This window comes from Camellia sinensis, chromosome 1 (assembly GCF_055761805.1).
Source record: "Camellia sinensis isolate YWXY chromosome 1, ASM5576180v1, whole genome shotgun sequence".
Taxonomy (NCBI): domain Eukaryota; kingdom Viridiplantae; phylum Streptophyta; class Magnoliopsida; order Ericales; family Theaceae; genus Camellia; species Camellia sinensis.
The window spans coordinates 3,659,572-3,684,627 of NC_138961.1; the positions used below are offsets into that span (position 1 = coordinate 3,659,572).

At 36.1% G+C, this 25,056-nt stretch overlaps 3 protein-coding genes across 3 annotated transcripts; 2 read left to right on the top strand and 1 right to left on the bottom strand.

The window, feature by feature from the left end:
* The first annotated feature begins 9,373 nt into the window (after positions 1-9,373).
* LOC145789417 (uncharacterized) lies at positions 9,374-13,490 on the top strand. Its single transcript, XM_082867721.1, has 2 exons — positions 9,374-10,015; positions 12,335-13,490. Exon 2 carries the CDS (start codon positions 12,363-12,365, stop codon positions 13,488-13,490), a length of 1,128 nt encoding a protein of 375 aa, XP_082723847.1. The 5' UTR covers positions 9,374-10,015; positions 12,335-12,362.
* A 66-nt stretch (positions 13,491-13,556) lies between these two features.
* LOC145791352 (uncharacterized) lies at positions 13,557-15,069 on the bottom strand (the record flags this gene model as incomplete). Its single annotated transcript, XM_082873377.1, has 1 exon — positions 13,557-15,069. A coding segment is annotated over exon 1 (1,332 nt), but the record flags the coding sequence as incomplete, so codon positions are not given.
* Positions 15,070-17,146: 2,077 nt separating this feature from the next.
* LOC145789483 (inositol oxygenase 4-like) lies at positions 17,147-18,196 on the top strand. Its single transcript, XM_082866154.1, has 4 exons — positions 17,147-17,290; positions 17,402-17,471; positions 17,564-17,642; positions 17,744-18,196. Exons 1-4 carry the CDS (start codon positions 17,162-17,164, stop codon positions 17,859-17,861), a joined length of 396 nt encoding a protein of 131 aa, XP_082722280.1. The 5' UTR covers positions 17,147-17,161; the 3' UTR covers positions 17,862-18,196.
* Positions 18,197-25,056: the final 6,860 nt, after the last annotated feature.

The window sequence follows — 25,056 nt, forward strand, 5'->3', positions numbered from 1 at the left end:
AAATCATATAACTCCTCTATATCCTATTTAAGATAGACTATTTTAATCACATAAAAAAAATATATTTACAGATTATCTCTATATATTATGTTATTATATACAATTATACTGGTAACAAATTAACTATAATATATATGAAAAATTATACTAAACTTTCATTTTTAATTAATTGAATTATAATTAACAAACTAACATATATCAGTTATTGTACAATGGGATAAAGAACACAATGCTATTTAAAAGTTGCAAATATACCTAGTTATACAAAAATCTAATACTATAATAAAAATCTTGAATTCCCAATAAATTTTCACATTTTTTATAAAATAAAACGATAATAAGAAATAAAAAATTCGATGCCTATTGTTTTACTTCAATTTTATGGTATTCATTGAAGAAAACAAAATTCAATCAAAATTCTTGACAAAGAATCGACATAGATACTTTAATTACAACCATCATCACAAATAATTCTTCTTCGCCATGCAAATCTATAAACAAACACATAAACCTCACTAAAACCAAAACCAAAATCAAAACCACCAGTAGAGAAAGAGAATCACACAGAGAAAAAAAATATAATTAAAAAATAAATAAATTTATAGAGTGGTAAGATGTTACTTCCAACAACTTAGATCTCACTTAGCCCGATCCATTAGCTCCTTCGCTAGTACCCGCAACGTCTATGAGTTGGGATAACTAATCAGAGTATTTACTAAATAAGACTTGAAAATTGATTAATTTAAAATTTTGATAACTATACACCAAAAAAATAGATAGTTATATTAATAAATCATAATTCAAATTTAGATATTATCATATCTTTTTAAGATCCATATCTAAATTCTTATCTTCTTTATTTTTGTGTGATTTCTATTTGTTTTTTTTTTTCAAATTATTTAAGATGGAGTTGTGAGTTTCTATTTTTTTTTGAAATTTAATTTATTTGTGGTTTCTATTTATTTATTTTTATTATTATTTAGGCAAGTTACGATGTGAGTTAAATATGTGATAGACATGTAAGCTTTATTAATTTAAAGTATGATAGTGAGAGATATTTTCAAATTAGATTTGTTTAGATAGACTTTAAAGTTTTAAAATTTAAAATTGGATATTGAGAGGCAAAATAATGATTTTAACTGAGTAAATAGAAATCAAATTTATTAATTTCATCTGATTGTATATCTGATATTTAATTTTTTTTTTTTGTTATGTTATAATATAATATATAAGATATAATAAGATATAGATACCTACAACTCTCATGAAACATATTATCTTATTTTTTGCAAGAGAGATTAGGATGAAGAAATTATGAGATATTTTTGTTATCTTTTCATTTAAAATCAATAAATTAAGGGATAATTATTATTTCTAAAACAATAAATAAATAAAGCCGCCAATAGTTTTTTTTTTAAATCTATTTTATAAATTAAAAATTCAGTAATTTTAAAATAAGAGTTGGGAGTTCTTAGGGAGTTTTTCACTAAAAACTCATTTTTACTTATATAATATATATATATATATAGATTGGAAATTATGTAAAAAGTATCTTAAAAATGTGTAAAAATATTAAAAAGTACATTAATTTTAATAAAAGTGCATTGAATTTAGCAATAAATGTCTTATGTTGTTCATTTATTATTATTATTTTTTTTTAATCTTTTACTTGTATCTTAAGGACGTTTGTTAGCGAGGCGTATTATTTCTCTTACATGGTAAATTTAGAGTTCACACTTGGGAGGGGGGAGGGAAATGATGTGGATCCTATGTTTGTTTTATTAAAGAATTAGATATATGTAAAAGATTATCTTATTAAATCTAATGCTTGATTGGATATTATAAATAACTTATTCAATTAATTGCACTGACCTTATCCAATTAATCAATAAATTTTATTTTTATTTTTTTATATTATAATTGAAAAAAAAATGAGTTTTGAATTTAATCAATTCATTTGTTTGAATATTGCTTAGATTTTTATTATTTTTTTGTGAAATTTTTGTAGAGATGGCAAATTAATTGGAAACCATGAATGGGGATTTTTTTTTAAGGTCCCTGGTATTAAGATTTTATAGTATAAAAAATACTCAATATTTTTATAATGTTTAAGATCCCTCAATATCAATCCAGAGAAAATTCAATCCAGAGAAAATTTGATCCAGAGAATTTCTCTGGACAAATCACAGAGAAAATTCTAAATTTCTCTAGACACATTACAGAGAAAATTCCAAATTTCTCTAAACCAACACAAAATTTCTCTAGACACATCGCCAACACTAAGGTTGCGTTTGGTAGAGTTTTGTAAATATAATTTGAGAGTATAAGTTGTATTTTGAATTTCTGAGTTATGGAATTATGATTTGAGTGTAAAAAATTTGTTTGGTTATGGTTTTTGAATAGAGTGTTGAATTGAGTTTTAAATTGAGTGTGAAATTAAGTTTTGAAAGTTTGATTTGACATGTGAAGTAAGAAAAATTGTTTGGTTATAAGTTTTAGAAAGAGTTTTTAAAACTTAATTCAAATTATTATTACTCATAACAAAACACACTACTTTTACACTATTGAAAATTTTGATCAACACTCATAATCAAACTCTTTTTAAAATTCAATTTAAAAAAATTATTATTAACAGAAAATAACATTAATCAATTTTTTAATTGAAAATACTAAAAAGGAAATAATTTTTTTTTCAAAATAAATATTCAAAAAATTTAAATCATAAATATTTAAATAATTTAAAAAATTTAATAAGTAAAAAATTAAAATAAATATTCAAAAAATTTAAATCATAAAAATTTAAATAATTTAAATATTCAAAAAATTTAAATAATTTAAAATGTTAATATTTTAAATTTAAAAACCACTCTACACTCAAATCGTAACCAAACACATAAAACAAAACTCAATTAAAAAATTATTTTAAAAACTCATAGCCAAATACATACCTTGAAACTGCATACTACTTTCACAACTCTACACTCAAATCGTAACCAAATATATAACAAAAAAATTAAAATATTTAAAAATATTCAAAAAATTTAAAAATTAAAAAAATCATAACATATTTAAATATTAAAATATTTAAAATTTAACAAAATTAAAATATTTTTAAAATATTTAAATATTTAAAAAATTAAAATATTGATTTAAATTGAGTTTTGAAAAGAGTTTTGAATTATGTGTTTGGTTATGAGTTTTGAAAAATAATGATTATATTTTGAATTGAATTTTGAGAAATGAGTGTAGAATTATGATTTGAAAACGCCAAACAAACCACACACTCAAATCAATGGATGGAACTATATTTTGAGAGGCTTACCAAACGGAGCCTAAATTTCTCTAGACATATCACAGAGAAAATTTTATACATCACTCATACCAAATTTCTCTAGACACATCATAGAGAAATTTTATACATCTTCAACACCAAATTTCTCTGGAAGAGAATCTGAGAAATAGCACAAATTATGATATATTACCACCACAAAAGAAGAGCTGAAGAAGAACCCGACCTATCAAGTAAATTGAGAGAGAGAAAGAAAGAGATCTTCCAAAACAGCTTTCAAAAAGTACCCATAGACATCTGTAAAAGCTCTCATCAACAATGGCCTTTTTTAATTTTCCCTTCCAGCCTAGAGAAATTTACAAAAACCCGGAGAAAATTCCTTCCAACCCAGAGAAATTCACAAAAACCTAGAGAAAATTCTCTCAAACCCAAAGAAATTCACAAAAACCCAGAGAAAATTCCTTCTATTAACCTAGAGAAATAATATTGTGGATCAGAGAAAAATCCTACTACACGTCCAGATATTAACTAAACACTGCAACTTTGACTTTGGATGTCCAATAACAAGCATTTTGTGGTAGACTCAGAACAACAAGACAACAATAGTTATGGAGGCACATTATATGTGCACAATGCTGATTTTGATACATTTAGGGATCCTTACATTTATGTACAGTGTAACACAGTACAATAATTAACTTACCATATCCTTCCATGGAGATGGTTTGCAGATCCCCTCCAAAATATCTGACATATAAGCGGCTTATTGGAATCCCATATCCATAACCAGCCATTGTTGCTACATTGGTTGTTCCAAGTTCTGACCACTCATCCATGGGATTTTTGGCAGTACTGTAAAGATATGTAAACATTTCTCTGGATTCCCAGAATTTCTCTAGAGGAAGAAGATGATGAAGGCTTGAGTTAAAAATTTATCTAAGAAGTCTAGAATTTATCGGGAGAGAAATTTCAATTTTCTTTGAACAAAGTCAAAGAAATTTATGAACAAAGCCAGAGAAATTTCAATTTTCTCTGCCTTGTTTAAAATTGTGAACAACACAGAGAAATTTTTCTCTAGTTTGATTAAAACAATTTCTCTGAACTCACTCTTCCCAGAACCCATTTTCTTTGCTAAGAAAAGAGTTTATTTCACTGCAATAAGGGTTTTGCTCTCAACTTCTAAAGGAACAGTTTTAAAGGATTTTCATAACAGAAGAACTCTCAAGGTATTTTTCATGAAAAGGATTTTCACGAAAAATGACACAGGAGCAAGCAAGTAACCCCTCCCCAATGTCACTTTCATCACTCTCTCTCTCTCCCTGTCCTTCTTTGTTTAATGGCAACTTTGTGGCCTTCCTTCCTCTCCTTCTCTATTTAATGGCAACTTTGTTGTGGCCTCCATTCCTCTCATTATCACAATCTCACACCCAGAAGAAAAGACCCATCTCAGTCTCATCATTAATCTCTTACTATTATATATATATATATACCCACATAAATGGACTTACCCAATTCTTTTCACATGAATGAATCGCTATAAGGATTCTTGACTAGGGTTTTGGATTTTTTTCAGGTTGGGTCTTTGACTTAATTGTTGGTCATTATGTACATACGTATACGAAGATATGAAAGTGTTTACATGATTGAAAGTTGGGAATTGGGTGTATTTGGACCGAAAGAGAAGACATTGTCCAGGTGTTTTTAGTGAGTGAAAGCCATGAATTTCAGTTGCTTTGGAGGATTCAAAATTGAGGAAGGAGGCTCGCAAGATCAATGGCGATCTCGACGTCAAGCTTTCTTCTTACGCAAAGCTCGACTCTAGGTTCTCCCATGGAGGTGCCCTTCTCTCTCTCTCTTACTCTCTACATATACATCTTTACATATGTATCTATTTATGCATCTTTGATTCTCAGATCTTGCCTTATGAATTCAGTTTGCAAATGAGGTTTGAGTTGAGTCAAATTTCTCTGTGATATATGGGTGTGGGAGTTGAGGGACCTTAAACATCATAAAATAATATTGTGGATCTCTTTCATTACTAAAAATGAGAGAAGGACCTTAGACTAATTTTCTCATTATCTTATTTACACATTATTAAGTTTTGAAAATGAATTTATAAAGTAAACTTGTTTATTATTATTTTTTAAATTAACAATAATCCTTAGTCGATGGTAGTTCGAAGGATTTAAAGATGAACCAATTTTTCAATAATAACAATAATCATGAGAAAATAAAACAATAATAAAATTGGAGGCCGATATTTCTTTCAATGATGGAAATGGTGATGGTGGCTTTGTTGCACTACAGGAAATATGGGTTTACGTGGCATTTTTTTAATGACGTTTTTTAAAACGTCACTATTTTTAATATTTAATGGCGTTTCATAAACGTCTTATTGTTCTTTAATTAAAACGGCGCCGTTTTATGAATAGGAGGCGTTTATAAACGTCTTCAAATGTGTGTTATCTCACGCGCTTCAACTCTCAAATTGATCCGATGCACTCTCAAATACTCTCTCTCTCTCTCTCTCTCTGTTGTCTTCAAATGCGTGTTATCTCACAGAGATTCAGTTGCTTATCAATGGAATCCTCAGAAATTGAAGTTCTCTCTCAAAATTGATGTGATTCATCAGAGCAATTTCGAAGTTCATCTCAGCGATTTAGATCAGTCTCAGGGATTCAGATCTCGAAATCGAAGTCCATATCTCGAAATTTTAAAATTCTGAGTTCATATCGCTTCGATTTCATATTGTGATTCAAATCTGAGTTCATATCACTTCGATTTCGATTTAGATCTGAGTTCATATCACTTCGGTTTCAATTCAGATCGTGATTCAGATCTCAGCGATTCAGATCGGTCTCAATTATTCATATCTCAAAATCGAAATCGAAGGTCATCTCAGCGATTCAGATCGGTGAGCTCCATTCTCTCTCTCTTTGTCTCACTCCTTCTCCCTCTCTTGCTGTGCTGTCTCGCAGAGATTCCATAATTATCGCAGAGATTCAACTTGTTGATTCAGAGGTTCAGATCGATCTCAGTGATTCAGATTGGTGATTCATCCGAGCGATTTCGAAGTTCTCTCTCGAAATCGAAGTTCATCTCAGCAATTTAGAACGATAAGCTCCACACACACACACTCTCTCTTTCTCTCTCTTAAGGTGAAATCGATCCTTTGATATTCTATGAATGGTTTTGATGTTTGATTTGAAATGATCCTGTCATATCCCTCATTTATCAACCTATATGTATTGACCCTTTCTCATCTATAAAAATTATACTAATGCCCATTCTAAAAATTATGGGTAGGTAAAAAACCCCTGGTTCTGATTTCTATATTGAATGATTTGCAGGAAGAGATAGAGCTTGGACTTTCCAATGTAAGAGTTCAATCATTTCCTATATCATTCTCTTCTCCTTCAACTTTATTATTGTTTCTAAAGATGCAAGCACAAGAACCTTATTCTTGTTTTGTTGATTTATTAAATATCATGTCATTGCAACTTTTTTACTTTTGTTTTTGTAATACATCCTTTTTCAATTGTAGTAAAGTTATTATCAAGTATATCCATCCTTAATGTGCTGCTAGTTGTCTATATCTACTAAATCTGTCTGCTGCCTAACATTTGGCCAAGATTATTTTCTAGACATAGGCTTGGTTATGTTGTGCTAAAATATGTTCTTTCAATTGGGAAGACTTCCTAATATTCCGGTATGAAAACTATGTGCAAAATGTAATGTCCTTCAATAGGAGAACGTAATGTCCTGTGGTGATGTTCTATGAGCTTATAGTTTTGAGGGTTTATTTGTCGAAACAAATGGCAGTTGATGCCATTCTTGACATGATAGGAAGATGGCTTCTTATCCTCTCATCGGTCGGACAGATATATATGTTGGTACTGATACATTCTATTCAAATTGTTACACTCTTGAATGAATCCAACCATATTTTTGTCATGCCAATACAGTTTTCTTTGGATATTATGTGAAAATATCTGGCTCTAATTTCCACTATGTAAGATGATTTTTAGTAATCCGTGTTATGTATAATCTACTTGGAATGCTTTACCCTGTTTTCAATATCTAAACTTTTCCACAATTATGATGATTTTTAATAATCAATTTTATTAATCAACTTCTTGGAAAAATTTTCCCTGTTTGCACTATCTAAACCTTTTTGTTTATAAAAAGGAATTATTTAATTCTATATAAAATTTCCACCTAAAGATAATAAACAAGTAAAGCCTATCAAGAAGAAATTTCCAATTTATGAAGTTTGCCTTGCATGTTATGAAACACAACCAGCATACTATATAGAAAGTCTTGATTTTATATCAAATTTAATTGAGAAATCAGCATTTGTAATCTATTCAGTTTAGCCAACCAGCATCTTTGGCTAAACTGGACATTTCTCTCCATTGATTCAAAGCATTGAACTTCTGCTAAAACTTGATGAACTGTTTATTGCTTTAAGCCTGCTAAAACTTGTCCCATCATCTTTGAAGTGGAGGCTTCATGGTTATGGGATTAATTAGTATTTGTTTGGTGGTAGGGGGCAATACCATATTGGGTTTTTCAAGGAGGTATGGGAGGTCTCTTTTGATGTATAGTATTCATAGTACTGCTAGTGGAATTTTTTTAGATAAATTTTTAGAGGTTAGGGGTGTGCACGTGTCACTTTGGGCAGTTTGGGGGGAAATATATTCAGTGGAACCGCCCTTATCTGGTTGACTATTTATTTCTCCAGCCACCAAACTGCACAGCCTTGGAACTGGCGGGTCAACTGAGTATTCTAGCGGTTTCAAATCAGCAGGTTGGCAGCTTAGCAAATTTAAGACATAGTAAGCCTGAAATAGATTGGGACCTAAATTCCAAACTCACTAAATGGAGAAAAGAACATCCCCTGTGGTTCCTTTCCAATTTCCATGCAAAAAATTGTTTATAGTACACCAATATTTCATTAAATCAACATGCTAATGCTGAAATAGAGCATTGCCAAACACATTGTAGGGATAGTTGAAAATCCCCATGCCTTAGGGCACTGCTGAAGGTTTTAAATTGTATAACTGCATCACTTATTCATACCAACCAACCAAACCAAGTCTTAAGTCCTATCAATTGGGGTCAGCTACATGAATCCTTCTCAACTCGATTCCATCAAAGGCCATTTGGTTAGTCAAATTAAGGAGATTCATATATCTATTTACTACACTAATCCACGTCAAAAAGTGTTACTATCAATGATTCCATTTTTATGGATCATATCATCTGTATTTTCACCATAAGAAAATTTCTATAATTCTTGTTACAAAATTATATCAGATTAACTTCATTACATATTACCAATCTGCTTTTTTCCTTCTGATGCTTGTGGAACCATAGCTGTCAAATATTACATTGTGTAGTTTTTTTTTTTTTATAATTTCAGCGAAGTGCATGAACAAGCATTATTCTCTTGTGATGCCATACAACGAGAAAGGAGAATATTATTAACGCAAGAGATTGGAAGAATGGTGCTTTTTTTTACTGATCAGCCAAGTTTGTTGGCTCCTAACATTCAGGTATATTATATTTTAAAATCTTCAATTATGCGATGCAATTTAATCATTTAAAAGATGTTTCTTGATTATAACTTTCTAGGGAACAAGAAGGTAGTTATTGTTTTGGAAGCTAAATTTTGGCTAAATTTTATTCCATGAGCTCTCTTCTTTTGTTTAGTCAAAGATAAAATTTCCTCAATTTAAAAAAAGAAGAAAAATTATTTTTGTGAGGTTATATGGTACTAGCTCAATGTGAGGTTATATGGTATTTCCAACATGTGGGAATTGTATCATCAAAATCTAAAGCTACTCGAATGGTGCCAGTAGACATAGTAGGTCCAAAATTTCTTCTTTGAAGTATCAGTTAAAATTTGTTGACATTGTAGATGGTTCCTGAAGCTAATTTGTTGCTGCTCAGTTTGCCTGCCTGTGATGAAGTGCTGGACTTTGACAGGTTTAAATTTTGTTTGCAGGATCCAAGTGATCCAACTATTGGCTTTTTATTGGATGGAATAGACCATCTTTGCTGTTTAGTGCGCAACACTACAGGAAAAAGAGAATTTTGTGGCGTTTTTGTAACGACGTTTATTTAAACGTCACTGTTATGATTATTTAACGGCGTTTTATAAAACGCCGCCTATTCTATTTAACAAAACGACACCGTTTTATAATGGGAGGCGTTTAAAAACGCCTCCGAATGTGGTGACCCACACGCGCCCCTTTCTGTGAAAACCTTATTTTGAATCAGAGCCTACAATACATGCGCACAGGTCTCTCTCTCTCACCCCTCTCCATCGAAGCTTAAATCAAAAATGATTCAGATCGACGCACCGATCTGAACAAAACCTGATTCAGATCTCTCTCTCTCTCAACCCTCTCCATCGAACCCGTGATTTCACTCTCTCTTGCTTCAAACCCTTTCGTTTCTCTCGATTCAAACCCCTTCATTTAGTAATCGATTAATCTATCTCTAGTTCATGTTCGAGTTTGCTAGGTTTTATCTAGATCAGATCGATCGATTGAAGATCTATTGATCGATTGAACGTGATTTCGAAGTTCAACCTTCTTCAGCTCGGTGATTCAATCTCAGATTCGTTCGGCGATTTCGAAGTTCTCTCTCGATTTCAAAGCTCGGTGATTCAATCTCAGATTCATTCAGCGAGGAAAGTGAGCACCATCATCTACCAAGGTGAGCACCATCGCTTCAGATTCGCTTGTTTTTTCCCCCTAAATTAGCATGTTGAATTTTCCTAGCATGTTGAATTTTAATCTCTGTTTTTTTATTACCCTAAATTAGCATCAGTTTGGATTGATCAATCAGTGTAGCTTAGATATTTAGGTAGAATATCTGTTTACATTATGATTATTATTATTTTGAATTCTAAAATATAGAACAGTTCATTATATCTTGGAATGGATTGTGATTTTGTATTCATCATATTGAGAAAAAATCTAGCTTAATTCAATTTCTTGCATAATTTTTTTTACAGACAGTAATAGATATTGATATTTGAACAATTTGTGTATCCTCTGCTTTGCTTCTTTACGTGTCTGATAGAAGAATGTAAATTGTAGTCTCTTAATTAGCAGATTATATGACAACGACAGCCAATGCTTTCAATTCCGAATAATTACTATACAGGTTCTTCATATAAGGTTTCATATCATTATTTTTGCTTGATTTATAATAATAAAACCAAGGCCTAAAAAGCTCAATAAGTCATATGCTCAACCTTAATTAGCAGATTATTTTTGCTTGATTTATAATAATAAAACCAAGGCCTAGAAAACCATTAAACAACATATTTAAAGTGTTTTAGAAATTAAAATAAATAAATAAAGAATATCTAGCATGCATACTTGTTCATCCATTGGAGACAGCTAATGGAACAAGAAACACTGTTACAACCATATAAGGAGGACAAAATAACAAATAGAGAATCATTAAAATAAAACGTTTATTTAAGTACTAGAATAAAATTTAAAGGGAAAACCCACTTTGACCCTTCCACAGATTTATTTAATTTTTGCTATCATGCACTAATCTTCGAACCACATGGGAGGGCAATAATGAATACCTGTCTATTTAGCAATAGGATTTTACGTTAGGTAGCATAGAGCATCAGTTGATTAATATGAATTGCTTGAGAGAAAACCCAAATCCACCCTCACCAATACCAGAAAAGACCATATGTTAGAATGTGATCTTGGCTGGTGAAAAAATTTTGTGAAAAAAAACACAACTATATATTATATTAGGATTCATAAATAATTTATTTAATCAATGCTTAGTCATTTGCAAATTGTCCGTTGTCGTTTAGGCAGGTCAACTAAAAAGGGTTTTATACCATTCATGAGCACACTTTGCTGGTAGCTTTCGATTGGAACAATGAACACGCCATACAATTAGAAATATAGGAAATGTGGTCGTTATCAAGAAACTTGATCAGGTGAGAAAATTTGGGGGTGTTTAGGTGAATTGCATATGAGGATGCACAACACTTGACTATACTTAATTGAGAAAATGATGTGCATTTAAAAAAGTACAGTATATCTATCATGACCACATTTGTAGGAAAATCTTCAATGTTGTGATTAATTACTATGATAAAATGAAAGTAGCATAGAAATTAGATACCTCTTTCATGGTAGGATGGTTTCGTCATCATTCTTAATTAACTAAAATAGACAGTTTTAGATTGTGATTGTGAATGTGATTCCTGATTTGGTGTTTGCTCTTTGGTGTTTTCTGAATCATCATCATCATCATCATCATCATTAGAAGTATTCGAGCTTTGGTACACTTATTGGTTTGGGTAGTCGGTTTGAACTTCCCACATTCATGAGTTCCTGCCAAAATTATTCCATTATTGATTGATTTGAGAGAGTAATGTATTTCTTGAATCTATCATAATCTATCAAGAGCATTGTAGAAACTTTTGGTTTCTTCATTAATATGCTTCATACTAGATATGCTTCTAGTATGCTTGATAGTACTAATTTAGATTGCACCACCGGGATGCAATCATTAATGGTGCATGCATGCATAAATAGCCTTAGACCCGTCCAAGAATCTTCATTAGAGATACCTAGTCATCTTTGATGAAGCTCTTCTTGGATTGTCCAGTTGGACAGTTCAGGAGCACAAGTCTGTATTGTAATTAGTAGTTCTACTGCTTATAGTCCATCTCGTAGAGATTTCGTGTAGCAACTCCTTGTGTTCTCCGAGTGCATACTAGACAAGGTGTAACAGTACACCTAGTCTATGTCGTGTATTTGGAGAACCATGGGGAGATGCTGCCGAAATTTCGTTAGAGATGAGCAGAGCGGTATGAGCTACTTTTTACAATATAGACTGTGCATTCCTGAATGGGAAAGTAGGATGAATCAACATATTAGAGACCAGTTAGAGGTGAATGATGTCATGTCGCATGCATTATAAGGTACTTAATTAAGGTTGAGATTAATTAAAATGGAATCGTAATTTTAAACTTTGTTGATTTGGCAGTGACATTTGTAGTGTAAGACAGAGTCAGATGGATAAAAGTTGGATAAATCAGCATAGGTTGCACCCGGAATACATACAAGGGGTTAAGGAATTTATTAAATTTGCATGCGAAAATAAGCCGTTGTTGAATGAAGTCACATGCCCATGTAAACGGTGTCGTAATGTCAAATTGGTGGAGAAAGGCCTGTTAGGGGAACATTTAATGATCAACGGGTTTCTTCCAAGTTACACCAGTTGGATTTTTCATGGGGAGAATTTGTCATCGCCTGTGCCACACAATGTGAATGTCGGGCAAACTGATTCGAACGATGGTGATGAAACTTATGAAATGCTATACGAAGGATTTGGACTTCCTCCACCAAGCTTTATTCACGAGGCAGCAAGTTCTGGTATTAAACAAGGTCCAGATGAGAAAACCGAAAAATTCTTCAATTTATTGAAAGAGGCCGAAAGAGAGTTATATCCTGAGTGTCAGAAGTTTTCAACGCTCTCATTTATTGTTCGGTTATTGCACATCAAGTGCCTTAGTGGATGGAGTGACAAGTCTTTCACGATGTTGCTCGAGCTTTTGAAGGATTCGTTCCCAAAGGGTGAAACTTTGCCAAAGTCATTTTATGCAACTAGGAAACTTCTTAGGGACTTGGGCCTCGATTATCATAAGGTACATGCATGCCCAAGGGATTGTTCACTATATTGGAAGGAAACAGCTGGTATGGATGATTGCATAGTGTGTCATATGCCTAGATACAAACAGTTTGAGGGGGAGGAGAATGATGTTAAGAAGAAGCAACAAAGAATTCCGCATAAGATTGTTAGATACTTTCCATTGATTCCAAGGCTTCAAAGATTGTTTATGTCATCCAAAACATCTTCGTTAATGAGATGGCATGCAGAGGGCCGAATTGATGATGGCAAAATGAGACATCCTGCTGACTCTCCAGTTTGGAAAAATTTTGATAATTTGTATCCCAAGTTTGCGAGTGAGCCTCGCAATGTCAGACTGGGTTTAGCAGCGGATGGATTCAATCCATTCAAGGCAATGAATGTCTCTCATAGCAGTTGGCCAGTTATTATAATGCTATACAATTTGCCACCATGGTTGTGCATGAAGCAGCCTCATATGATGATGACATTGCTCATTTGCCACCACATCTAAACCAGTCAAGATATCATTTGCCGTCAGCGAAATTTCCTTCATTTTCTTGACCGCGATTGCAGAAGTTGCAACCCTTTCTTTGAGGTCCGTTTGTTGTTTCTCGTATGTCTCTTTCGTCTTTCTGTACACATCTTTGTTCTCCACGTGTAACTGTTCCGCAACACGGATCCTCCTGCTCAAGATACGGAGACTATCTTCAAATTTCTTGCGAAATTCTTCTGCAGTCTCTTCAATCTTTCTCTCTGCAATTTGCAGGTTCAGCATGGACTCAAGATACCGATCTCTAACTTGTTTGTGCTCATCGTTCAACTTGTTGATAATAGCTTCTTGGCCTTTCATAGTTGTTTGATGTTCCGTGGTCTTGCTTGTCAATTCAATGTTCTGTTTCTCCATCCAAGTCAATCTCTCCATTAAGCCTTGTTTCTCTCTTTCAATCTTCAACTCCAGTTGGGTTTTCTCACCCCGTAATGAATCCAACTCTGCTACTAAGGCCTTAATCTGAGAAGATGAATCATTCCCAAAATTCTCAAACTTCATTTGGAGAGCAGAGAGTTCATCAATCCTCTCCTTTAATGATTTCTCCAACTGATAGATTCTAACATGTAACCCTTCTTTTTCTTCTCTCAACTGATCAGCCTCATAATTTTTACTTCTCATCTGTTCTTCCAACTCACTTTGCTTGCTGCGTAGAGAACTCGCTTCTAGCTCCAGGTCCTTCACTTGTCTCTCTAAACCCACTTTCTCTTCTAGCATTCTCTGTAAGTCCATTGTCTTGCTTTCTAACTTCTTTTTCAAATTTTCTATCTGAATGAGGAAATGTGATATTTCTTGCGTTACTTTCTCTACAGACAATTCTGATTCACTTTTCTGGCTGGTTAGGGAATGCAGCTCCTGTTGTAAAACATTAATCTGATCCAGTACGCCCTTGACTTCAACCGATGCTTCATTGCTCTTGAACAACACTTGTTCTTCCAATTCGCCTTTTTGAGTTCGCATAGTGTCCACTTCCAATTGCAAATTGTTGGTGCGTGCCATCAAATCCTCAATCTTAGACATTGAGTTACTCTCATTTTCCTCAAGTTTCCTTCGAAGAGCAGAAAGTGTATGTTCTTTCTCTTTGGATGTCATTTCAAGTTCTAAAATACGGGATCGCAGTCCTGAATTTTCCTCTCCTAGTTGTTTAGCTTCCTTGGCTCGACCTTTGACTTTCTCTTCAAGTTCTCTCTTTCGGGTGCACAAGTTTTTGTTCTCAAGTTTCAAGCTAGAAACTTTGCGTTCTAATTCCTTTATCTGAGTCGGTACTTTACTCTCATTAACCTGATGTGCTGCACTAGAGAGGGAAAACAATTCCTTCTCTCTTTCAACCAATTTCTCCTTTAATTGGCCACATTCTTTCATGAGTTTCTGTCTATATATGGGATTTTGATAAATCTTAGACAACCATCTCTGTCCAAATATTCATGGAATAAAGCATTTTAGGCTAGTTGCTACAGTTTTGTTAATTTAACTGTTACTTTTCTACTAGTTAATTTCAAAATGTCAATCTAAATTCTTAAATTACAATTATTACATCTTGGTTTTTATTGTGTTTCAGATGGTGAGAGCATTGCCTTGATCCCCCCTTTTTGAGTGAAGTTTTCTACAGAGCCAGCATAAAGATGACAAGGAGTCGCTGGAGGGAGTCAATAAAGTCCTTGGGAAGTCATATTGATCCTGAGAAAGAAGAACAACTGAGGAAGACTAAAATAGGTATATATTTCTCTCCGAAACAACCTCAGTCGTTACAATATTATTGGAGGCTGTGGAATAGCTCTGTAGAGTCCAAAAGAATGCAATATAAAGCTCTACTACCAGCCAAATCCAACCCAAAACGTGGATTTATGTGGTACGCACAACCAGAAAGGGTTGACAGTATGTTGCTCATCCAAGAACGTGGTACGGTGGGTGTAGCCCTATATGACTTTCAACCTGTTTTTTTTTTTTTTTTTGGACTTCACTTGAAAACCTTATCTAAAATTTCCTAATTTTTGGAGTTAGAAGATGATTGGCTAGTTGAAAATGTAGTTTGAAACCTTGTGTTCAGACTTGAGAATCATTTTTAGACTGCTTAGGTGCTAGACTGTTCATGACTGCCATGGTTAGACTGCTATGAAACTTGATGGTGCCGTATGTTTGGGTTAATATAATAGGGGCTATAAAATTTGATTCATTTTTATATTAATCTGGAGCACATTCAATTGATTCACTTGACACTTTTATCAAACAGGCAATAGGGAAAAGCTACATGGACAGTATGTTTCATAGAGCTGGAATCACTCAAGGACAGGAGACAACCCAGTATGTTTCATAGAGCTGGAATCACTCCCAGTTTGTTTCCTTCTGGCAAAAGCTACATGGACAATGTTAAAACATAATTTTTGGATTTGGATATGTTATTTTGTGGGTAATGGTGATTGGATATTAATTGAATGAGAAACTGAATTAATGCTTTATTTGTTATTTGAATGGGAGTTATTATTTTATCTGTCAGTTTTATTACAGGTATTTGAATGGGAGTTAATATTTTGTATGTTAGTTTTATTACAAGTATTTTTTTATTAATTGAATGAGAAACCAAATTCAATATTTCTTACAGGTATTCTTTTTAATTTAATCAAATAAAATTAGCACAATCTCACCCCCAAAAAAAAAAAAAAAAAAAAGAGATATGACGGCGTTTCTATAAACGCCTTCTAAACCCTCAACAGTAACGGGCATATTTTTTACACAGATACAACGGCGTTTCAAAAACGTCGCTAAATATCGTTTGTGACGTCAGCGTGTGTATGGTGGGATATTTTGCGGCGTTTTTTAAAACGCCTCTTATACTAATATCACGACGTTTTTAAAACGTCGCAAAGCTACAGCGACGGCCGCAGCTTCGACGTTTGGTAATAAACGCCACAAAATGAATTAACGGCGTTTTTGATAGATATCGCGGCGTTTTTAAAACGCCGCTAAAAGCCCGATTTCCAGCAGTGCAAGTATATTGCAGGTTAGTTTGGGTTCGTGGTCAACCAGTTTTGCCGCAATATTGAAGACATAATGTTTAATTATTAGTGGAAATTCACTGACTTTGAACATAATCAATGTGCTAGTTGGTAGACATGGTTGATTGTACTATCTTGAAACCTAAATCCATAAATATTGCACAGCGAAGTACAATTTGTGCCAGAGATATTCATGAGCCAAGTTAGCCTTGATCTTTGCTGCTTGAGTTTTGACCTTGAGGCTTAGTGTGAGCTTACCTAGTTGAGCAAATCTGAGATGAGCTTGAGGGTTTGAGATTTATATCTCAAATTGCTTGAAATTCAATAATCATGTATTTTTTTCGTAATCAGCATTTGTAAGCTTATATTTTTCTACACATTGATGATGCATGCAGGGGCCATGGTTTCAGCAAATCAGTATTTGGCCCTCTGATAGTTATACTGTGTGACTAGGTATTTCGTTGATATACCAGTTTTTAAGTTTACTAATTAACATTGACATTACAGGTGACACCTTCCCTCTTGGTTGTGCTTTCGATGAATCAATTGTTCATCACAAGGTGTGCTTCTTCAACCCCAAACTTAACAAGAAGTTATTTAATTAATAATTTGACTCTTAACAAACTTGAATAAATACTATTTATGCAGTACTTCAAGTATAATTTGGATTCAAAAAATTCTACTTACAGCACCAAGAATGGAATTTACTCAGAAGGTTGTGGACTAGATAATGTAATGATATCGTGGAGGCATGACGATTACATGTATTTGGTATGTGCCTCAGTTTCACCTTTTTAGAAAATGTTCAAGTATTTAGTCAAATTTCGATCTTTAATGCTATAAAAACAGGTTGTTAATGTAATTTGGATTTTCATTTTTCAGGTGGCTAAGGAAAATGGAACGACTTTGCCTCCAGCTGCATTGTTCATCATCCGATACCACTCTCTTTATCGTAAGCATTTATGCCAAAATATTTTTTTCCAATTCCAAAAATTAGTTTTATTTTAATGAATAACATGAATGTCTGGATCATTCATCTTGCAGCATTACACAAGTCAGGAGCATACACACATTTGATGAATGCGAATGATGTTGAGAATTTGAAGTGGCTGAAAATTTTCAAGTAACCCCTGTTTTTTAGCATTTTGTTTTTAATTTCTTGTGTTATGCCAATATAACTAACAAAGTTTACTGTTTTGCATAAAATTTCTCGAATTTACGCAGCAAATATGACCTCTATAGTAAGAGCAAAGTGCGCATTGATGTCGAGAAGGTCAAGCCATACTATCGTTCTCTTATTGAGAAGGTGAGCACTACACTAGTCAGGAAACTAGGTGTGTAGAAACCATTTACAGAACAGTTCACTCACAAGGAGCATGTTATGAGTTCTGTGACCAGTTTCTATGCACATCTATTTTTCGAATTTTTTCTTTTTTTATCTTGATTTTTCGCATTCTTAATTAGTGAACTTTTTTGCAGTATTTCCCAGCCAAGCTGAGATGGTGAGCATTCCAAATTGAAGACATTGATTTGAGAAATCACAGATTTTATTTTATTTTTCTTTTTGTGATTGATTCATGCACTTGTATAAAACACAACAGAGATTTGTGGGTTCTTTGTAAATCCTCTGATGTGTTCTAGAAATGTTCTATCAATAAACAATTTAAATGCATTTGGCGGTATACGGGAAAGAAATAAACCTTTTCGTATAATCCTGTTGATCAAGTTCGTGCTCCTCCGTACGACGTTGCTTTACTCTCTGAAAACATAAACGTGAGCTAGCCGGCGGGAGTATGCCGGATACCTCTCCGATGCCTAAGTCAGCAAAATAGACAAATAGACAAAAAACTCTGTGTATTCGAGAATCAAAGTTGTGTTACCTCTCCATAGGTGATGTTGTGAGCTTTTATAGGTTCCACGTGGCACAATCCTAGTAGGACTTTTACTCCTCCACGTAGAGTCCTTCTAGGATTCATACTCCTGAAAGATAATGTCTATCCTTCAACACCCCCCTCACTGCTTAAACCAAGTGAGATGGTTCTACCATTGTCGGATTCTAATAGGACCGAGGTAATTATGGCTATGCTGAGCCACAGAGCGGGCCGAACTATACTTAGCTCGGTTCTTCTTTTCACTACTCCTTACCTCGGTTTCTCATGTACAAAGAATGGTGTGATTAGACCGAGCTACTGAATAGTAAGGTTCTGACCGGTTTAACCACAATACGCCATGATCGGGCTAACTCTGAGACCAGACTAACTTCAAAGCATCTTTAGACTAGCCTAACTCCAAGTCTCTTCCGGACCGGACTAACTTCGGGGCTCTTTGACCGAACTAACTCCAAAGCCTTTTTACTTAGCCCTTCGTATTGTGGCCCATGACGGCCCATTGCCTACCTCGGCCCAATTTTCATATAAATTACCCTCTCAATTGCTCCTTAATTCCATCTACGTAGCATGATAAGGATTACCTGTTTTCCCAGCCAAGCTAAGGTTTTTAAGCCTCTCCAGCCGAGCTAAAACCCTTTAGCTTTTCCAGCCGAGCTATAACTCTTAAGCTTTTCCAGCCGAACTAATTTTGTACCGGGCTCTGCATGTCCGGTCGAAACGTCTCTTTAGAATCATTGCAACTGAATCGCTTCTTATTCCGTATACACGTGGCACAGTCAGATTAGCTAGGTATAGCTGTCACGCCGCCTTCGTGTCTCGCATTTTTTGAACAGTTCCCGCCTTTTCGTCCTTCCATCTACACAAAACAAACCCTTGCTATTTTAAATCACTACTCATCTCCTTCTCTCTCTCTTCGAACCTCTATTGTCCTTCAACCTCACAACTGTGAAGCTCGTGTTTTGCTGCTGTCGTTTGCTCCCATCCTCTAGGCTGTTCGGTCTTCATCAGGTAAGCATTATAAATATGTTTTATTTTTCTTGTTTTCGTACTTGTCCAATCCACTGCATTTTGTTCTATGTGTTTTTGCAAAACACACACTTTTGCTTTGCCTTGCGTCTTCTGAAAAACTCATAAGAACCACTCGAATTTCATTAAACCTGTAGGACACTGTAGTTGATCCAAAATCACAATATAACCGAACTAATAAGTAGTTTGTAGTTGACGTTACACCAGCCGGACGAACTAACCGAACTAGAACTCCAAGCTATGCTATTAGTTTCAAGAAATAAAACGTCCTTGTGATTCGACTAGCCAATCTTTTGAACCGTATTAGGTCTATGCAATACTATCTTTGAAAGCCTCGACCACGACCGAGCTATGACAGGGGCAAGACTAGCCTTCGTAGTTCAACTGAACTACGAGTGCTACTCCTGGAGGCTTAAACGGTTTAACAAAACCCTTGCACGAACCGAGATAACGAACCCCTTGTATAAACCGAGGTACCAAATCCCTAGTGAGAAACCAAGATAACCAAACCCTTGCTCAAAACCGAGCTAAGATACGTAGCATTTCACACAGCCGAGCTAAGATTTGATATATCTTGCCTTTATTTCTCTTTAGCACGGTCCAACGGTCTATGCTTAACACCTTTGTTTTTTTACTGTGCAGACTTTAGGTCCAGACACTCCTTTGAACGCTCAACCGAGCTACTCAGCCCATTTCTGCGACCGAGCTAATCACAAGTATAATTTATTCATAACTTAAAAGAGAATGGGTAAATATAGGTTCTTAGTAGATACACTTGGTGGCTTGGCCGAATTCCGAAGGGATTATAATATTCCTGACGATGTCCATCTCACCTTAGCCAAACAAGATATCACACCATGGCAAAACCGTGGCTTTGTACCCTTTACCCTTTTGTCCATAATAGAAACCGGACTAAGATTCCCTATACAGCCCTTACTTTGCGAATTCCTTAGGCAAACTATGATATGCCCAACTCAGCTTTCCACAAACTCATACCGCATAATAAATGGTATAGCCGAGCTAAACCACTGTGCTGGTATTAACCTCGGCATAGCCGAACTCTTTCACCAATATTCTATAGGCTCAAAAGAAGACGGGTGGGTTTATTATTTAAGAATACGACGCCGGTGTGAGAAAATAATAAAGGACACACCGGACAAAGACTTAAACGATGATGATTTCTTCTAGGTATCTGGGAATTTTGAAGACTATCAAGCCCAGATCCCTGGTGACCGAATAAACTGGAAAAAAGGAACCCCCAGTATAAATACCTCGGCTTTTTTACATGCCTTTCTTTATTTCGGTTTCCTGTTCCTAAACCGAACTAACAGTCGCCTTCTTTCTGCAGATTCAGCCCACCTTAAATCCTTATACAGTTACCCTAACCTAGACACACTTTGCGCCGCACTACGATACCCTAGAAGAAGCTGGGCCAAACTACTGAATTTTGAGCCGACGTACAGATATAACGGCCGACGTAAAGCCAGAGTAACAGATTTCTTGCTGGAAGCTTCTCCAGAATCGGATCCATCCTTGCCTCAGATCAACCTGGTCCGAACTACAGCCGAAGAAGAGATGGCAAAGAGGAACAGAGTAAGGGCCCTCCTAATCGAAACCAACCGAGCCGAAGTACCACTATCCAACCAGACTCAGGAAACAGTGGTGGCCCTTCTATCTCAACAACCCTCTTCATCATGCCCAAGCAAGCACGCCCGGACTACCCAAACTGAGCAACGCCTTGTTGATGAAGATGAAACCATTCTTCCACCGAGCCCACCACCGAGCCCTCAACTGGAGCATTCTGACCGGGCTAGCTCCTCCAAGTGGGCTCCGAAAATGACTTTCCAAAATCGAGATATCCAGGGTACTGACTCTGTGGTCACTGAGAAGGATTACATGATGGAATTCAACCTTGCCAGGAGTGTTTGCCTTCCAGCAGACATGGAGCATCACAAAAATTTGACCGAGCTAAAGGCCATCCGCTCGGCCACCAAATCCATGGTGCTCGTAAGTAGCAGTTTCTGTTTAATCTTTCTGATTTGCACTACTTTTATCTCGGCTTAATTTCAAGTCCCTCTTTTTGCAGGCCATGCAGAAGAGCCACATCGCTCATAAGCGAGTGCTTGAACTCCGTAAGACTACAAGGCAAGCACTGGCCGAAGTAACAAAAAAAACTACCGAGCTGGAACAAGCCAGGCAGCAAATAGCCGAGCTAAAATCCGAGAACGGTCGTTTGACCGGACTTGTCAGCTCAGTTGAAACAGAAAAACAAAAGGCTGCAGTTGTTATCAAAGATAAATATCTGCGCGAACTTGCTAAACTTGAGCGCAAGAAAAAGGCCGAGATAGAGCAGCTGAAGAAAGATGCTGATGACGCTGAACTCCGGGATTTCAAGGAGGGGGAGGCGACTTACATTAAACAATGTGAAGCTGCCAAGGATCTCTTCTTCAAGTGCGGTTGGAGGGCGACTGTAGAGCAGCTCGGTCACGGTCTAGGGACCGAGGTCTTCAACGCTCCAGCATACTTCATTCCGGGCTCTATGACGGAATATGCTGCTGCTCTTCAGCAACAATTTCTTGAGGACTCAGATGGTGATGAAGAAGCAGCTGCGCCAAAGGATATTCCGGTTGCCAATGACCTTATCGAACAATCAGTTCAGTTGGAGCCATTAGTGGAAGACCTGACCAGTGAGCTGCCTACTGAAACCGTGCCCCCAACTGACACCGAGCTCTCAACCGAGGTCGTGCTACCATCTGAAACCGGGCTCCATGTTGATATTGATGCTGATCTTGATGATCTGTTTGACTGATTTTGTTTTTTCTTCTTTTTGTTGGACAAAAAAGTTTGTAACTGGGCTGAGTCCCCAACTATTGTACCTTTTCCTTGCTTTTGAATGAAAAAACCTTGCATCTTTCTGTTCGATCTGTGCTATACTTGCTACATTCACTTTTGTACACAGACTAACTCTTTCCTGCTGAAATAAACATCTCGGTCCTATACTTTGGAATTTTATTACAGCTGCTAACCACTCTTTGGCCGAGATGCTTACCTCGGATGAAGAGTATTAAGAGTTGGTTTAATCCACCCAACCACTCTTTAGCCGAGATCCTTACCTCGGCTGAAGAATACTAAGAGTTGGCTTAATCCAGCCAACCACTCTTTGGCCGAGATGCCTACCTCGGCTGAAGAGTACTAAGAGTTGGTTTAATCCAGCCAACCACTCTTTAGCCGAGATCCATACTTCGGCTGAAGAGTACTAAGAGTACTAAGAGTTGGTTTAATCCACCCAACCACTCTTTGGCTGAGATGCCTACCTTGGCTGAAGAGTACTAAGAGTTGGTTTAATCCAGCCAACCACTTTTTAGCCGAGATCCTTACTTCGGCTGAAGAGTACTAAGAGTTGGTTTAATCCAGCCAACTACTCTTTGGCCGAGAGGCCTACCTCGGCTGAAGAGTACTAAGAGTTGGTTTAATCCAGCCAACCTATAGATTGGTTTTTGCAGCCAACCTAGAGTAGTGTTTGGTTGTTCCGACCAAACGTCCTGCAGCCTGGATCCTTATCCTAGGCTTAAGAGGGGTGTTGGTTTAATCCAACCACCCACTCTTTAGCCGATATCCTTACTTCAGCTAAAGAGTACTAAGAGTTGGTTTAATCCAGCCAACCTCTAAATTGGTTATTCCAGCCAATTTAGAATAAAATGTTTGGTTATTCTGACCAAACGTCCTGCAGCCTGGATCCTTATCCTGGGCTTAGGAAGGGTGTTGGTTTGTCCCGCCAACTGCTAGGTTGGCTTTTCCAGCCAACCTAGAGTAAAGTGTTTGGTTATTCTGACTAAACGTCCTGCAGCCTGGATCCTTATCCTGGGCTTAGGAAGGGTGTTGGTTTAATCCAGCCAACCTCTAAGTTGGTTTTTCCTGCCAACTTAAAATAATGTTTACAAAGTCCCTAACTCACTAAAACTATCGTTTACAGAAAACAACTATGTTGAAAAGAATCGATTTTGTTTTATTGAGAAAAAGAAAAATTACATATACTTGAAAAAAGCTAAAAATAAAATAGTTTGAGATTGGCAGTGTTCCATGGCCTGGGAATGACTTTGCCGTCCTCATCTTCCAGGTGGTATGCCCCATTTCTAGCTAAGCCAACCACTTTGTAAGGTCTTTTCCAATTGGGCCCTAACTTTCCGTCTCCCGGTACCAAGGTGTTTCCCATTACTTTACGCAGTACCCAATCGCCGATCTTGAATTGCCTTGGATGCACTGTTTTGTTGTATTTCCTGGACAACTCTTGTTGGTATGAGGCAATGTGAACCAGTGCTCTTTCTTTTCTTTCTTCTGCAAGGTCGAGCTCCAATGTTATGGCTTCTCCATTCAAGTCTGGATCAAAATTTTCGCTTCTAATTGTAGGGAGGCCGACTTCTAGTGGGATTACTACTTCCATACCATAGGCTAAGGAGAATAGAGTTTCTCCTGTTGACCGCCGAGGTGTGGTGCGGTAAGCCCATAAAACATGAGAGAGTTCCTCTGCCCACTTGTCTTTTGCCTTTTCTAACCTCTTCTTCAACCCATCCAAGACAACCTTGTTTGATGCTTCTGCCTGACCATTTGCTTAGGGATATGCCGGTGTAGAATTGTAGAACTCTATCTTGTATTCTTCACAAAAACCTCTAAAGATTCTGCCATCAAACTGAGTGCCGTTGTTTGATATTAGGGCTTTAGGTATGCCGAACCGAGTGATGATATTCTGCCAGACGAACTTCTTCACATCTTTTTCCTTGATTGATGCCAATGCTTCTGCTTCCACCCACTTTGTGAAGTATTCTGTCGCTGCGAGAAAGAACTTCCTGTTACCGGGTGCCGTTGGAAGTGGTCCTACTATGTCCAAGCCCCACATTGCGAAAGGCCACGGGCTAGTCAATGGTAGGAGTTCTCTGGCCGACTGATGTATTTGGTGTGCGAACTTCTGGCATTTCTCGCACTTCTTCACATATTTCTCTGAGTCTGCTTGCATGTATGGCCACCAGTATCCTTGCGAAATGGCTCTGTAAGCTAGTGATCTTCCACCTTGGTGGCTTCCGCATACTCCTTCGTGTATTTCAAACAAGAAGGCTTCCACTTTGCTGGGGTGGACACACTTTAAATAAGGTCCAGAGAATGACTTTTTGTACAATGCCATAGATGGAGAAAGCCAAAATCGCTGCGACTTTGCTCTAATTTTGTTGGCTTCTTTCTTTTTTTCCAGTAAGACGCCATCTTTTAAGAATAGTATGATGGGATCCATCTATGAGGGGCCTAGCTTGGCGCAACATACCTCTTTTGCTTTGGGGTCTTCAATGCTTGGTCTTAGTAAGTAGTCGATGAGTAGTAGATGAGGGATGGATGTATCTGCCATTGAAGCAAAGCCTGCTAGTTCGTCCGCCCTGCTGTTTTCCTCCTTGCCAATCTGTTCTATCCTTACCACTTCAAATTTCTTGATCTCTGTTATGACCAATTCTTGGTATTTGGCCATCCTGTCATCCTTTGCTTCGTAGTCGCTAGAAATTTGGTTTACCACTAGTTGTGAGTCGCTGTAGACCATTAGTTCGGTGGCCTTCATGTAGAATGCTGATTTGAGACCTACAA

Coding starts and splice junctions, on each gene's coding strand:
- LOC145789483 (XM_082866154.1), top strand. CDS start 17,162: ATGCAGTACTTCAAGTATAATTTGGATTCAAAAAATTCTACTTACAGC. Junction 17,291..17,401: donor ATGACGATTACATGTATTTG/GTATGTGCCTCA, acceptor TTCATTTTTCAG/GTGGCTAAGGAAAATGGAAC. Junction 17,643..17,743: donor AAGTGGCTGAAAATTTTCAA/GTAACCCCTGTT, acceptor GAATTTACGCAG/CAAATATGACCTCTATAGTA.
- LOC145789417 (XM_082867721.1), top strand. CDS start 12,363: ATGGATAAAAGTTGGATAAATCAGCATAGGTTGCACCCGGAATACATA.